Here is a 16,875-nt window from a genome sequence, read left to right on the forward strand (position 1 = left end):
TTGCTTCAAAAACTATATTTCAATCCTTCTGTAAAATGAACAGCATTCAGCTGTCATCCTGGTGTCACTACCAGTTTACTGAAAAGGTGACTATTGAATCCTGAGCCTGCTGGTAAAACATTAGAGATCTCAGATCAAAGCCACACTCTGCGAGATGAACCCACATATGTAGCATTTCGACACTTGTAGGCCACAATAAGTTAGAGCATTGCTGATTCAAGGTGGTGATAAGAAACAGGTTAAGGTGGGGAAATTTACCGATGAGAAAAACATGGGTAGGCAGGCAGTGAGTTGTTTAGCGGAAATGAATTTCCTGTGGCTGGGATCTTTAAGTGTTCTCTTCTAATTTTAATCATCTCTTTTGACTCAGTAGGTTTCAGGGGTCTGTTTTCTCATCAGCTCTTTCTATGACTTTAAGAATCATTTGACATTTTTAGCTCGTGGCAGTTCAAAGCAGAAGGCAGAAGGCTTTCAGAGACAAAGGTTGTACAGAAAAACAGTAATAACCGTACCTCCGACTTTGCTCTGCAGCTGGTACAGAGTGTAATGTTAAGATAAAGATCACGATACACAACATTAATGACGTTCTTGGGGCCTAACTTAAGTCAGTGAGGTGTGAACAAAACTTCCTGTGTGCATACACTGCTGCAGGGAAGGAGGAACATGCAGCAAAATGTACATTTGTGTGTCTCTTTCTGTGTTTGTCCTTCTAAAAATGTTCTTATGATAACACGCAGAGGTGCCTGTACATAGTTAGTGTTGTTTATTTCGATTTTTCGCATTACAACAGCCTGTTTTTGCCTCTCATATAACAGTTAGGCACAAAGTATTGTAGCCGAACACTATAAAATATTGGTTGAACAAATCTTCACCGGGTAAGACTGAACAAGGTATAGGATCCACATCGCAATTTTTAACTGACAAGATATTAGTTGGCAAAGTTATTAATTTTTTCCACTAAATTTTACATTTGATTTTTTTTCTTGTTATAGTTAGCCTGTAACTAAAGATACTATGTTTATCATTTTAAATGATTTAGAATTTAAAATCCATCCAAACCAATGAAATCTATAAATATGTAAATACATTATTATCGAACACAAGATGTTTTCTACTTTGCTAAAAAGTGTGCGATTCTTCTGCGAACTTCTGTATTACTTGAAATAGATAAGGATTTTTATTTAAGTGAAAAACCCCTTTTTTACCAAACAATCATTGTCAATTCAGTTCAACTCAATAAAAATAAAAACCCTTTTCAGCCTCTTTTCATGTAATACCATCTGTATGAGATCACAGGGCTGTAAATGAGCTAGATTCTTTTATTCAGTAAAAGTTCTAACCATATATAAGTAATAATACAAATGTTTTAGCATGAAAATACACTGAGACTAGATAAAGCAAAAATACACATTTTGCAGAATCCTATACAGTACATATACATTTCCCACCAGGGAGGAAAAGCACAAGAAAGGCTGCACTTTCTCAGAAAGCTGCGTCAGGCCCAATTACCCCAAAAACCGCTCCACCATCGAAAGCCTTCTGACTTACTGCTGCATTCACAGAGCTTTACACTGCATTTATAAACCGTATTCATTATATTATAATGCAACTAACATTGCTGCCTCTATTTATATAACTGTATTTATTATAGTAGCAACCAGCATTCCTACCCCTTACTCAATGTGCAATACTACTGATCACATTGCACCTTATACTGCACTTATCACTCACTTGCTCCTTACATTGCACCTGCTCCTTATGTGGCATATATTTTTGTATGTAACTTATACATATCTATCTTTTTTGTGTAGATACTTATGTTACTGCTCAGAAACTTAAGTCTATTTGATCTTCTTTTCCTATCCTAAAAGAATCTGAATGTAAATCTACATGCTACCAATGGAGAGATGCCAAACTGTGTTTCATTGTTCTTGTAACAGTGACAATAAAGATCTGTTCTATTCTATTCTATTCTATTCTATTCTATTCTATTCTATTCTAGTATGTGACTTGATTCTAATTATTAATTCATATATTCATTATTGTTTTTATAACTTAAATGTTGCAGCTGGAAGTGATTTTAATTACTTATACTGTATACTATTGGGTAACTTTCTCTATAGTAAAATAGAATTATAGCAGATTCACATGTAAAAATCTGCAAAATAAGAAGTATTAGTATGGAAAACAAAGGACAATATTCACATCCAAAATCAAGCTGTAGGGCAGAGAGTAGAAGCAGAAAGCAGTGTAACACAGAAAAACTTAAAAAGAGTAAAACAGGAAAAGTATTGAGTTGCACTCTAAAGCAGGTTTCTATTAATGCTGTGATCCAGCTGCACTGGGCTGCGTGAGATTAACAGCACTCTAGCTCTCTAGCTTTTCCTGTTCTGCCTTTTTGAAGCTTTTTATATTTTTGCGTGAGCTCCAAAGAGGAACAATGATGAGGTTTAACAGTCTGAACCTCCTGGGTTACGCATGCAAACACTCCCCGAACGGACTCCATCCTGTGGCTGACAAATCAGTCTGTCATAGATGACTCATCAATCATATCCTAACTCTCAAACATCAGCACATTTTTCAGATGCACCACAGAAGCACTATATTAACCTCTTGTGTTAAAAACGCAGCTAGAGAAGCTTAGAGGGCGTGAAGGTAAGGTAAATGGACTACTCATTCAGTTTTGGTAAAATTCTGATGGCACTGTAGATTATTGGAAAACAGGGCGATCTGAGTCACCACACGTCTCTCACAGAGCATGTGGCAGTTAACACACAAAGGTTAGCTTGTTTACTCCCATGTCTTTTTATTTTCATTGTTCGTTTGTTTACTTCACCAAGATGTTTGAGCTTCACTGTGAACAGAATGAATGATCGTTTTTACAATAAGATGAAGCAGTTTTTAATTACGCATGTGACATTTCTTGTGAATCAAACTTCAAACATGCTGTTTTTTTCTTACTTCCTTTAAAAACAAGATTAAGATGTTATCTATCTGAGAAATGTCCGCTTGTATGTTTCAGTTGAGGTTAAATGTGTGATTTTTTAAAATTTATTTATTTTAGTGACACAATTTGTGCGTCTCTAAGTGCCTTTTTGATTCTTGCTTTCTACTTCCCTTTAAACTCATTTTGATTAAAAACAGCACTGAAATATGATGTAAAAATATTACAATATTTGTGTTTGTAGGCTATAAATGGCAGAAAGCAGTATTTCTATTTTCTCTTAATGGACCGTGTAGGTCTTTTCTTCAAAACCGTTCGATTACTAGACTTTGAATTTTTATTTTAAAAAGCATATTTTCCAGTTCTAGCGGATTGATTTGTAATTTTTCAGATGACTTTTGCACCCAGTTCTTTGAAAGCATGAATAGAATTTGAATTTACAGCACACAAAGCCATCCCTGCTCTTCTTTTGAGTCACAGTCACTTCTCTTGCTTTCTGATGCCTCCTGCACTTCAGAGCGAATCTGTTGTTTGAGCAGATACAACATCTTCGACTCAACAGTTCTATTTGTGGAAAGAAGAAGTACAAACAAGGCTGTTTCAGCATACTTCAGGGGACCTACCGTTTCTTGTCAGTCTACGAGTCCTATGAACTGTGTCACACACTGTGACCCCGCCCCTCCATGCTCAGTGTCAAAACTCCCCAAAAATATTTCCTTCTCACACATGCTCGAAAGAGCAGCTACTGTGTGAATCATGATTGTGAATGGCAGAAGACTGTGGGTGTGAGGTTACGAAGACAACGTCTTGGTTTCAGTCTTTCAGACAGACCCGGGCAAAATGGCTGGTCGTAAAGTTCAGCTGGATTTTTCAGACTCTAGATGTTCTTCATGTGCAAGCCATTCATATTATATCATCCTGGGTAAGTGTCCATTTTTTAAAAAAAAAAAAACCTGCCTTTCTACTTGATAAACTTCTTGTCTTGGTACAGCTCAGTCTTTCTGGAAGGATTTAAATCCATGAACATCTCTGTGTTAACTCCTGTTGTTCACATTCAAGGTCTGATTCTTGTTTACTACACTACACTCTCCATGCATTCTCAAGTAACTTCAGGTAGGCTTACCACAACATTTCTAATAATTCATTGTCTTATTACTGTTTATATATTGGTTAGAGCTGTGTGTACTGCAATTTTCCAGCATTCTGATTCATGTGAACTTGTGGAGCATTTGTCTCATTTGACACAAGATGAAGAGTGAAGGACTGTAGTGGTAGTACTACATTTGCCCTACATTTGCACATTTAACCCAGAGTGTAACATGCCATTTTTTTTTACCTTTAACCAGTCTAACACAACAACTCAGTCCAACAGAGTATTTCACTTCATCGATGAAATAACAACTTATAAATATGCTTTACCCCACCACGATCACTAATGAAGAGAGCAGCAGTGTGTCAGGCTCTGTTTACTGTACTGGACCCCACGCCCTACATGTAAACTTCACACTTGATCCTCCCTTGTTAAATGATACCTATATCAGAGGACTTGCATGGTAAATATTGTGAACTTCCGTCATACAGTCATGTTAAAAAAAAGAAAGTACACCTTCTGTCAGTTGTAAGGTTTTATTGTGTCCTATCAGAACGTAACAATAATTAAAAAATAATAATCATAAATCTGATTCTTAGCTTAATATCAGAGTTTTCTGGGTCACAAAAACAGCTCTCTTTTTACCATCAGGGTAATTAATGCTGAACATGTAGTCTGGTCTGGAGCATATTATATTCAGAGTTTAGGTTTGAAATCATCCAACTGTGCCACATTATCTCTGATTCTTTTATTTGCAACTTGTGTTTTAAGTGCAATGCAGTTCTCTCTGCATGTGCAGCTTGTTAAGCTGTATTCTACTAACATCGCACATGAAGTCCAGCTGTACAGTTACAGCAGTGCAAATGTCGCAATCCCACTGGAGTTTGCATATTTAGATGAGATGCGCATGTAACATCTTGCTAAGGTCTGTCGTAATCTGCAAAATTAATTTCACTTAGATCTGTTGACCAACTAAAGCGAAGCCCCACGGTCTTTACTGTTTAAATGGATCCACTTAAAGGTTTCAGAGGTCTAATGCAAAGCCATTATAAATAAACAGCAGCGTAGAGAGTGCACTCAGCAAAAAAAATGATTAACTTGAATTTAAATGTTTATTTAACACTCTTAATGTGCTAAATCCCTCAATTCAGCATCATTAACATCCTGCCTAATTTGCACCAATATTGCATTGTCCTGTTATAGTTTTTTCTGTTCTTCATAGATTTTTACCAACATGTTATCTTCATCATCTGAGATGTCTTTGATTGGAGTAGGCGCCACTCATAGTGTAGGCGCCACTCATAGTGATCTTTTTGTGCGGTGCAAGAGTTATATAAAATGTGCAACATCCCTTTTTATGAGAGCTGTACAGACCCTGAAGCAGAAAGCCTGGGTTATCAGAGAAACTTAATGATCTGCATTTTCATATCCATCATCACTGAAGGGAGTTTTAAGTTTTATCGAACCAGCTGACGCAACGAAAAGAGAGACAGTGTCGAAATTCCCTCATAGTATAACTCTCAGGTCTTAAACTGAGGTACATGCAACCTGAGGTGAACAAAAAAAAATTACACGAAATGGAGAAACAATGTGTGAAAACATAACTACTGCTTACTGCTTCCATAGAAATGAAAGGGGATCATCACCAAGTGTGAGCACATCTATAAAAGCAGATGTTTGGCGGTTTGCACAGTATTCTCGAGTCAAATGCAAGGTGATCTGTCGGACAGCTAAAGCTTGGCCCAACGTGAGTCATGCAGCAGCAGGGCGATGATCCCAAGGACAGCAGAAAATTTAGAGTGACTGAAAAAGAAAAGCTCAATGTACTAAAACAACAATGTAAGAAGAGTGGACCAGAATTCCTTCACAATGTATCGAGAGACTGATAAAGTCCCAAGCCAGGTGTACTTAAGGAAGGGAGGGAGTTTGTAATTACTTGTCTTTGTTTGTCTGTCTGTCTGTTAGATATTATGTTAAAATTTTGTGTGATGGTAGATACCAATAACAGCTTACACTGATTTAATTTTGCTGGAAAACAGGTCCTGTAAAAAGTTTGTATCGTTAAAAACATCTCCAACTTTTGTAAAAATTTCTCATGAATTAACTAAATATTTTGTGATCCGTATTCACATACCATATTCATATGCAGAGAGCTGCAAGCCAAATGAGATTTCTTCCAAATACCAGCATTGTGGACTTCACCCAGGTAAAGAAAACACATACTGGGTAATCCTGAGGTGACCCATGATCTTTGAAATCAGATTTGAGACAGGAAAATGTTTTTTTTTTCTTTATGATGGCTGTGCACTGCCTCTTTTACAGATGGAGTCCGTGATTTGGACTGTTTTACCAAAAATACATGGTCCAAATTAAGATGTATGTGGAAACCTGGAAAACACGCATCCAAAAATACACATACACTTGTAATACAACAGTAAGTAGTGTTTTGTTTTTCGCTTTTTACCTTACAACCACACCAATAATAACCATGTTTTAAACATGCATATGAAAATGTCCTTGTTTGTAATTAACATCTCTTGTTTCTTCTTCTAGAAAAAGAGCAAATCAAAAAACAAAAAACAATTATTGCAGAGTTTATAAAAACATCACTAAATTTCCTGAAGACATCAAGTTCTATAAAACCTACAGTGTGACCATTCAGATTTTTGAAAACAGTGAGTCAAAAAATTGCACCCAGGCAGCTTTTCAAGGTTCACCGGGGAGTCTGCGTAAGTAAAAAAAAAAAACTTTTAAGGAGCAGCCCTTTGTTTCTTTTTCTCTTTGTTTTGAATAACAAATTTAAAAATTGAGGAAATTTTTGGGATAATTTTCTTGACTGTTTCAGAGCGATGTGACCCTCCAAATCATGTGAAATTCACACGGCACTCTGGGAAACTGGACATAAATGTGAGCTGGGATCAGAACGATGTGACGCATATCATGTCTTACTCTGTCAGATACAAAGCACTGGGAAGCCTTCAATGGAATGAGGTCAGTTATTTACTAGGTAACAATTGATATCAAAATTTGCATTATTGCAGAGCACTACTGTTAAAGACCAGAGGGTTATCCACACGCATGCACAAAACATCAGAAAAAAAGAAAGCTGCTGGTCTCTAGCTTGCCCAGCTTAAGTCATTGTTAACAAAAGACAGACACACCCTCAAAAAAAATTGGAGACATCAGAGACAGCTATAAATCCCCATGAGCAAAAATAACCGCATCTTTATCGACTATAGTCAACTGTGGCCTTGTATGTGTTGAGTATGTTGGTTTTGCCCCTGAAAATCTTCTGTCCCAATGTCAATGCGAAAAGGGTTATTATGTGACCAAACACATCCGCACTGGTTGACTGCAGGCTATTGTGTCTGTGTATGGTTCCTCCACATGCTGCCGAGGCATATAGTTAAATTGCCAGTATATCTTGTTTCTACACACTCAACCACGTTTAGAGATGTAAACCACTTTGACCTCAGGACTAAGTCCATGCCATGAATGGACCTGTTCTTAGTCCTCTTCTTTCAAGGGCTTCTGCTGCCTGAGGTATTCACTCAGCACATAAACAGTTGTGGCCATCTTTCAGATGTGGATCTTTGTTATTTCATCTTGGATACTAGTTCTGAGACTCAATAGTCCTTCTCTGTCTTCCTGTACTTAATATATAGTCTCAGGGTGCTGGATTTGGAGTTAAACCCTTGATGCACCTTCTTTTTTGATGTCAGTGGCTTCTACCTCCTTTGGTGAGCATATTATCCCAGCAGGGTATCTGATGACTGGCAGGCATAATTGCTGATTGCCCAGATATTATTGTTCCCATTAAGCTGACTCCTTAGGACTTATTTTTTGCAGGTGTGCGGCAATATGCAGCTTTCCTGGCAGCTTTACAAGTTGGTTGTGGGATTCCAAGGTTCTTATAGCTATCCTCAATGTCTTTGTTGCCTTTCGACTACACTTTTCTTGTTCGAATGACATTCCTATGTCATTATTGTAGGTCCTAGTAGTGTGGATCAGTGAAGTGATATCTTGTTCACTCCTGGCATACAGCTTGATGTCATCCATGTACAGGAAGTAGCTAAAGTTTGCTTCATTCCATAGTTGGTATCTGTAGCCAACTACTCTATCTTGTTAATGATGTGATTGAAGGGGTTCAAGCATATGCAGAGCAGCACTGGAGACAGAGCATCTCCTTGGTAAATCACACACTGTTCACTGAATTCCTCTTAGGGTTCCTTTTAGGCTCTTAGGGTCCTGTTGGTCTTGTATAGTTCCAGCCATTAAGTCGTAATCTTTCTTGTAGTCAATCCAGGCAGTGCACAAGGTGGTCACTCTGGTCTTCCAGTCTCAAGTGACTGGTCTGTCCACCACGGGCTGCTGTTTCGTTCTGAAGTTGCTGCCAATTCCTTTCTAGGCCCCACCCATGTATTGAGCCATGTTTCTGCTCATCTTTGCCATTACAATGCTTGAAATGAGCTTCCATGTGGTGCTGTGGCAGGTTATTAGCCAGTAGTTAGATGGAACTAGTCCCTTCTGAGGATCCTTGGAGATCAGGACCCTGGAGCACACCAAGCACAATGCAAAATGTTGGATCAAGTTGTGTAAGTCAGGTCTCCACTGGACTCTCTGGAGTAACAAATCACGCCTCTCTGTCTGGCAATCTGATGGACAAGTTTGCGTGAGCTTGCTGGTTGCCAGAAGAAATGTACTTGTCTGATTGCATTGTGCCATAGGTAAAGTGGTGGTGGAGTCGGGATCATGGTATGAGGATGGGTTTTGTGTGTGTGTGTGTGTACATATAATAACCAGCAGAAATGTCTAGCATATTTATTGGCTGTGGATGGCCCGGGTCTCTTGGGCCTTTTTTTCATGCCTCTGGCTCCTGGCGGCCACTTTTTCTTGCATGCCTTGGGATGTACGTAATGTGACTTTTCACCCTCATTATCAAGTAAAATTTATGACAAAGAAACATATACAGCCACTAACACACAGACACACACCTACACACATATACAACAAGACTGTTGATTTGTGTATCTATGTTTTTGCATAACTTTCTCTTGCAGGTGTTGTTTGTGTTTTGTATGTTTTTTCTTACACGTGCAGCAGTTGATGACCCATTGTGGGGGGTTTTCGGTCTTTTTTCCCCCTGCCTGTCTGTCAGCTTTGACATTGCAATATTTCACATGTAGTGTGAATAATAATAGAAATAATAATAATAAACACAACAAAAGTGAATGAATAAATAGATACAATTTAATTTAGAAAATCACAGAGGAGCCTACAGAGATTTTATAGAGCTCGACTTGAAAAAGCAAATATGGCACAGCAGTGCATTCAGATCTTAATTCTAATGGCAGTCTGCCTGTCTTAGCCTGCCAGGATAGGCAGGCTTACTTTTAACATCTTATACATAACTGCAGTTTTCTTCTACTTTGAAAATCTAACACACACCATGTCTGTCCTTGTATTTGCTCTTCGGGTCTTTGCACCATTGACAGTTTTCCATCACTATACTGTATTAGAGTGAAAGGGGCATTCAAAAGCAGGTTTGAAATGTAAACAACACCTGAAATAGCTGAATCTTAGATTTGCCTTTAAAGTGCAGCATGATCTGAGCTGGACTTCTATGATTTAAAAAGACTGGTGCTTTCCTTTCCGATACCGTAATATAATCCATAATAAAGGATTAAAAAAACAAAACAAACATTGATAGACAGCAACTCTCATAGACAGACACATTTATCTGAGGGAGGGAGACAAAAAGTAGTCTACTAATCAAAGATTCACGTAAAGATCTACATGAAATGAGTCAGAGCTTACAAACTGACGTTAACTGCCCACTCTTTAGTCATGTAACAGTTAAAGTTGCCATGATGATGAGATTATGTCTAACTGAAAGTCAAATTTCTCTGAAATATGGTCTCAGAAGCTTGGAAAGAAAGTAGACCACCATGAGCTAGGTGATTTTTGCTTTGCAACATTCGCTCTGATTGTATTTCTCTTCCAGTCTAATTTTAAATCACTGCATCTTTTATTGATTTTCAATTTCTGCTAAAGAAAATGATCCATTTTAAATCCAGCCTGAATCCTTACACACACTCTGGAATTTACATGGTGAATATTAGGTATATTAAGGAATTCATTCAGGTAATTAATATACAAATTACCTGAAATACTTGTAACTGCAGGCGTACTTGTTTTTCCAAACTTTAGTTTTTAACCTCTTTCTGAAGCCATTCTGATCTGCTCTCTGGGACTTTGTCAGCTTGCATTGTTTGCTCTGAACCAGTTTCTTCTGCTATACTCTACAAAACCCCCCAAAACAGATCTTTATTTCAGATACTTCCCTAACACACCCACTGATTCTGTGCTGCTTGCAGTCACCTGGAATGTCCCAGAATAAAACCACATGCAGAGTGGAGAATCTAAACTCCTCAGTGGGCTACATTTTACAGATACACTGCATCACCAATACTAAATGTACACAGTGCCCATGGAGTGAACCATACACTGTGCTATCAGGTTAGTGTTTGCTTTCTACTTAGTTTTTCACTTCAAACTAGACAAGGGATTACCTGCTTATGTTCGAAGTAAAAAAAAACCAGTTTGCTCTTTCAGAGCTGACATCACAGCCGGTCATCGTCAACTTTGAAGAAACTGACGTCGCCAATACAAAGGGTTCTCGCCTTGTTTCAATAACCTGGAAGGTAATTTTTCTTCAAAAAAAATCTTCTCAGTACATGCTATTAAACAAAAAGCAGAATGTAGAAAACACTCAGCAGCCACTTCATTAGGTACACCTGTTTTAATGTTTGTTAGCAAAAAATGTCTAATCTGACAATCACATGGCAGCAACTCAGTGCATTTAGGCATGAGGACATGGGCAAGATGACCTGCTGAAGTTCATGCTGAGCATCAGAAAGGTAAGGAAGGGTGATTTTGACCATGGCATGGTTGTGGTAGATGGGTGGGTCTGAGTATTTCAAAAACTGCTCATATACTGGGATTTGAACACATACCCAACTCTTAAATGGTTAGAAAATAATATATTCAGTGAGCAGCAGTTCTCTGGGATAAAATGCCTTGTTGATGTCAGAGGGGAATGTCCAGAATTCTCTGAGCAGATTGTAAAGCAACTGTAACTCAAATACTCAGTGGTTACAACCAAGGTATGCAGAAGAGCTCTTCTGTGAGGCTTGAAGCAGTTGTGCTAGCAGCAGAAGAGGACACCGGGTGATATTTCTGTCAGCTGAAAACAGGGACCTGAAGCTACAGTTCACACAGGTTCAACAGAAGATTGGACAAATGCTGCCTGGTCTGATGAATTTCAATTTCTGCTGTGATGTCACAATTTGCTGTAAACATTATGAAGGCATGGGAACATCCTGCCTTGTATAGATGTTTCAGGCTGCTGGTGGTGTAATAGGGTGGGGAATATTTTTCTTGGCAGGCTTTCGGCTCTTAATGGTTTCTGGAACATGATCTCAAACCAGATCTCAATCTAATAGAGCACCTTTGGGATGCACAGCCAACAAATCTGCAGTAACTGTGTGATGATGTCATGTCGACATGGACTAGAATCTCTGAGGTGTGGTTCCAGCACCTTGTCGAATCTGTGCCATGAAACATTAAGGTAGCCTTGAAGGCAAAGGGTGGACCAACACGATACTAGTAGCTGGTGAATGTAAATGCACTGTGTAGTCATAGCCGCTTGTTTTGATAATAAACTGTTTTTGATTGTTAGGTTTCTGCCAGAGACCTGCATGATGGCTACATTGTGACCATCGGGAAAGAGTCAGGAGAGGCCCCAATTGAGCAGATCAACACCACTCAGCCCAGCATCACACTGATTCTCTCCTACTCAGCTTATCGTGTGAGCATCAGGTCTTTCAACAACGTCAGCATCTCTCCAGCTGTGAGCCAAATAATACCCCTGCGCGAAGACATGGACAGTCAGTACTCATTTTCATCCTTACAGCTCTCTTAAAGGTGTCGTTTTCACCACAAATCTGAACAAAAGTATACATCCACAGGTATGGGAGATGATAAGCTGAACGTGACAGTCCACAATAACATATCCTTCAAAATCTACTGGAAAGATTCCCTTCTCAAAAAATATGTGTGCTATTGTGCGGAGTGGAGGGAAGAGAAGACTACAACAGCGTACAAGTCCTTTTACCTTAAAGGCAAAAACTACTATACTTTCTCTCTTTTAAAAGGTATGTTAATATTATGAGTTTTTGGTCAGCACCGTTTAAATGTAATTTGTTTTGACTTGCCTAAATGATTTTCTACACAATACAGGATTGATATTGGACAGTAGAGATCACTGCATGTTGTCAGTGTTAGAGTGAATTGTTAAATGTTTGTCATTTTTATGCTTACCATCCCTACGAAAGGAATTTCACTGTCCCCCTCCCCAGATTCTCGAGGTTCTGGGTGGGGGGCTGTAGTCTTTTATTACAGGCAACATCCTTGTGAAGGTCTTTTTTGATGTAAGCTTCCTGCCCAGCAGGAGGTCTCACACACACACATACACACACACATTCTTACTTACATACAGAAGTTCACACATATACATACAATGCCTTAGAACTATGTGGGCGTTGCTTTGCTGTGTTTTGTGTGAACTGTCTCTCAATAAAAGGCAGCGAGAGGAGGCCGGATTTGGGGTCATTTTCGTGCTGGACACAAATGAGGCCTCCCTTGCGCAAGTAATCGATCGAACGCTGTTGCCTTGTTTTCTTTCATGATGAATAAGTCTCTAGAACTAGCGGGGTTTGTGGGAACAGACCCAACAGTCAGATTTAGCTGGGAAAAACAATCTGGATATGGCTAGGGAAAGCTTTTAATTCGGTTAAAGTTCATTGTAAATATGCAACTATGGCCCATATGTTTCAAGCATATGTTTCTTTATAAAACGTGGATACTACTTCCATGACATTGTCCACTGATTTGTGGACTTGAGTTTAAAGCTTCTGCGTTCGAAAATGTACTGTCCCAATCTGTATTTATTCACTTATTCTAGAGCTAGAAAAACTGATTAGGTAAATGCATAGATACCTGGTATGGCTATAGATGTCTGTGTTTCCTCCTGCAGATACCTGTTAATTAGAGCTATGCGTGAATAAAATAATACTAGAGCTTGGAACTTGAACACTGAAAAAAGCGTTTGTGTAGTGCTAAATCAGCTTCAAAACCAAACCTGTCAGAAGTCCATTGCAGAGGTCTGTGCAACTGACTAACGTTCCTTAAGTGGTTCAGTGGAAGTTACTGCTAGCTTTCAAGTCACTGCTGGTTTTTTTCCTGTGTTCAGCCCAATCAACAAAAGCTAATCTGAAAGTACCAGAAACTGCAGTTCCTTTAATGGCCACTTGAGGCTCCAAGAGCAAGTCAGCAGTCATTCTGATTTGTGTGTCTGAGAGAAAAAAATAAATATCAGCTGATATATTGGAATGCTGGATTTTTAAATCACCACATGCCAGTACAGATAACAATCTGTGTCTGTACTTTGGACCCATACAATGGATGTATGCCGCTTGCTGACCAGCTTGGAAGCCAAATTTGGCACTCCACCCCAAACCTGGCGCCAAAACACTAACATGGTGGAAACTTGAAAAGATATATATATCTACTTGCTTGTGAACACTTGAGTTGCTTTGCAAATATAATAAATATATTTCGTTTTCTTCCAGCGATCAATCATAATTCATTTGATATCTCAAATATCCAGAACCCTTGAAGCCTTACAAGAGATACACCCTCAGTCTGCACGTGCGACCGAATAAGGACACCTGCAACATGAAGCATCTTAACAACAGCGAAAGAACGTTTGCAAGCACAAAGTTTTATTTCATGGAAGGCAGTAAGGCACAGGCACTCTTCTCCAAAACAAGCAGACACACATACATTACAAGCCACAAACAAAAGACTCTGACCTCTTGAAATTGCTTTCCCGTGTCATTCTTATAGCTCCTGTGAGTGGTCCCGCGAATATCAGCAGTTACAATTTGACACAGAATTCAATGGTGCTGCAGTGGTCATCCATCCCAGAAGAAGACACCAGAGGTTTCCTACTGGGTTACACAATCCACTACACTGAGAACCACCTGAGGGGAACAGAATCTGAGAACAGTAAGACACTTCCACTTACTCATAAGCTTATTCATAAACTGCGAAATTTTGTTGAATATAATAATAGCACTGGCATCACATCCACTGGTTGCTGTACAGCACATGCATTATCCTCAGTGAATTTCCTGTTTGTCAGCTACTTTGTTTACTCTTCTCAGTTTTCCTGAAGTTAATGAATGCTATAATCACACTGCAGTTTTTAGCCTCGATTTTAATGACCTCATACACTACTTGATGTAGCTATGAAGTCATAACCTTATTAACTCTCTGGATAGGACTAGTTTGTCAAGATGGCCGAGCAACCTAAAGATAATCTACTGTCAAATGTTACTGTTACTGTTACATTATTTCTTTCAAAAGTCTTAGTTAGGGCTGCAAATATGGGTGTGACTGGTGTCATTCATTTATTTCTGCAGCTCACAGTCATCCACTCACGTATTAAAATACTCTAAAATCATTTGACAGGAAAGCCATTCTAGCACCGCTGATGTTATTTCAGCAAGTGAATATGTTCATGATGACAATATTTTCATATGATAATACTAACATACTCATAAAGACAACACTAACATGTTCACCATGACAATGCTAATATGCTATGCTCATAATAATAATGCTAACATGCTCATAAAGACAATACTAATATGTTTTTAAATCAATGCTAACATGCTCATAATGATAATGCTAACATGCTCATAACGTCAGTGCTAACATGTTCATAATGCTAACGCTAACATGCTTATAATGTCAGTACTAACATGCTTTTAATGTCACTGCTAACATGCTTATAATGTCAATGCTAACATGCTCATAAAGACAATGCTAACACGCTAATTATGATAAAAACTATCATTTTGATTGCAGACATTACAGTGGATCCAAATTTTAACAAGTATGAACTGAAGGATCTTACAAGTGGCACAACATACCAAGTCCAGATATCAGGTTTCACCTCTAAAGGAACAGGAAAACGAAGTGAACCCAACTTTTTTACAACGACTCAAGAAGGTCAGTCAAGTAATATTTCAACCATCAACTGTACATATAATTAAATTTCTAATTTTTTGTTTGTGCCTTTATTTATTTATTTATTTGCACAGGAAGTTTTAGATTCACTAGTTTTATTACAGTCGCTGCAGTTTTGGCCACTGTGCTGATATTTGGACCACCAATAATAAAAAGGTACAACTTGTCAATCAATAGCTGGAACAGGATTCCACCAAAGTCGCTAAATAGATATGTCTACCACTATGCACAAGCTTTACCTTAACTATTCCTTTAATGCTTTTTAGAGCAAAAGTTGTCCTCTGGCCAAGCATACCTAATCCTGGAAAGAGCAATACAATGCAGAAAATAGACAGGCCCTGTGAACTGGTAAGTGTCAGCTGTGACAAAGCACACAGTTTTAATGTTGTGGAAACCTAAAACAACCTGAAACTTATTTTAGGGGACTGCTATTATAGTCCCAGTGCATCAGATGAAATATGTTGTATAAAATTTAATACATCAGTGTATCATTTGGTCACATAGGAACTCCTTGAGGCAATCAATACTCTGAAGGCTGAAGAATGGGAAACAAAAAGTCTCCATATAATTGAGAAAGAAGCTGTCGCCCCTGCCACGATATTGCCAGCAATGCTACCGCTTCTTTGTGGCTTAGACAAACAGGGAGATTCACCAGGAATTACTTGTAACTGGATCCAAACAGAGACAGATGATGCAACTGGCAATATATCTCCCAACAATACTACAGACACATTGTTGGAAACCCAGCAGACAGACCTACAAAGTTTTCCTTTTCCCTTTCCAAGTGGCTATACCACGATGGAAATGTTTCAGCAGGTAATGCCACAGAGCATCACTGCCGTTACTCAAGACATGGAAAGTGACCCAGAGGACACAGACCTGACTGTATTCAACCCTAAGCCAGGACTGGACTATGTAAGACAATTTAGCACCAGTCCAGTCTCGGACAGTGACCACTTGTCCATGATTTTGTGATGAAGGTCAAAATGCGGAACATAAAGAGGAAAAATCACTACGTGAACAACTTAGTCTAAAAGGCCAAAGTAAGAACTGCTGCCCCTGACTGTTTCTGCTGTGGCTTATGAAGAACAACAATTCAGTTTACCAACAACATGGATTCATTAGGCTAATAAAATCAGCAGAATTACCAAGACATCACATTTATGTAAAAAACTTAACCAAATTAATGGCATGCCAATTGTTAGAATTGGAGTAAAAAGACAAAACATCCTCCCAAAAAGTGCACTTAACCATTATCACGGTCATTGAATATGTCTCTGAATACTCTGAAACTGCTTTGTGCATAGTTGGTCTGTGAACATACAATATTATCCTGTCATTTCATAATAAAATTCATGAGATCTGGAAAGGTTTCTGAGACCTGCAGAATTTAAACTTAGAATATCTTTTGTATCTTTGCTGAAGCCGTGCTAAATATTTATTCTAAATATTATTACCCATTTAAATGATATGACAAGAACATTGCATTGAAAACAAGTATATCACCAGGTGGATTTTCCCCTTTAAAACTTAGTAAAGTACCTAAAAAAGGTCAAAAGTGTTTTGGACACTGCAAACACAACAAGCACCCAATTCTGATCCCTACTGTAAATGAGTAAATAAATGACTGCAAATGACAACTAAAATAATATATGTGAAATATTGGCGCATATATAAGAATATT

General features: G+C 38.4%; 1 protein-coding gene across 1 annotated transcript; it reads left to right on the forward strand.

The window, feature by feature from the left end:
• Positions 1–3,784: 3,784 nt before the first annotated feature.
• LOC134631997 (protein sidekick-1) lies at positions 3,785–16,552 on the forward strand. The gene is made up of 16 exons (XM_063480578.1): positions 3,785–3,866; positions 4,004–4,057; positions 6,184–6,240; positions 6,357–6,468; positions 6,588–6,763; positions 6,880–7,025; positions 10,412–10,553; positions 10,650–10,738; positions 11,776–11,983; positions 12,065–12,250; positions 13,765–13,896; positions 14,004–14,165; positions 15,030–15,173; positions 15,266–15,347; positions 15,458–15,539; positions 15,696–16,552. The coding sequence occupies exons 1-16, from the start codon at positions 3,785–3,787 to the stop codon at positions 16,164–16,166; spliced, it is 2,325 nt and encodes a 774-aa protein (XP_063336648.1). The 3' UTR covers positions 16,167–16,552.
• Positions 16,553–16,875: the final 323 nt, after the last annotated feature.

Source organism: Pelmatolapia mariae, linkage group LG7, assembly GCF_036321145.2.
Source record: "Pelmatolapia mariae isolate MD_Pm_ZW linkage group LG7, Pm_UMD_F_2, whole genome shotgun sequence".
NCBI lineage: Eukaryota > Metazoa > Chordata > Actinopteri > Cichliformes > Cichlidae > Pelmatolapia > Pelmatolapia mariae.

Coding starts and splice junctions, on each gene's coding strand:
- LOC134631997 (XM_063480578.1), top strand. CDS start 3,785: ATGGCTGGTCGTAAAGTTCAGCTGGATTTTTCAGACTCTAGATGTTCT. Junction 4,058..6,183: donor GCATTCTCAAGTAACTTCAG/GTAGGCTTACCA, acceptor ATTCATATGCAG/AGAGCTGCAAGCCAAATGAG. Junction 10,739..11,775: donor TTGTTTCAATAACCTGGAAG/GTAATTTTTCTT, acceptor TTTGATTGTTAG/GTTTCTGCCAGAGACCTGCA.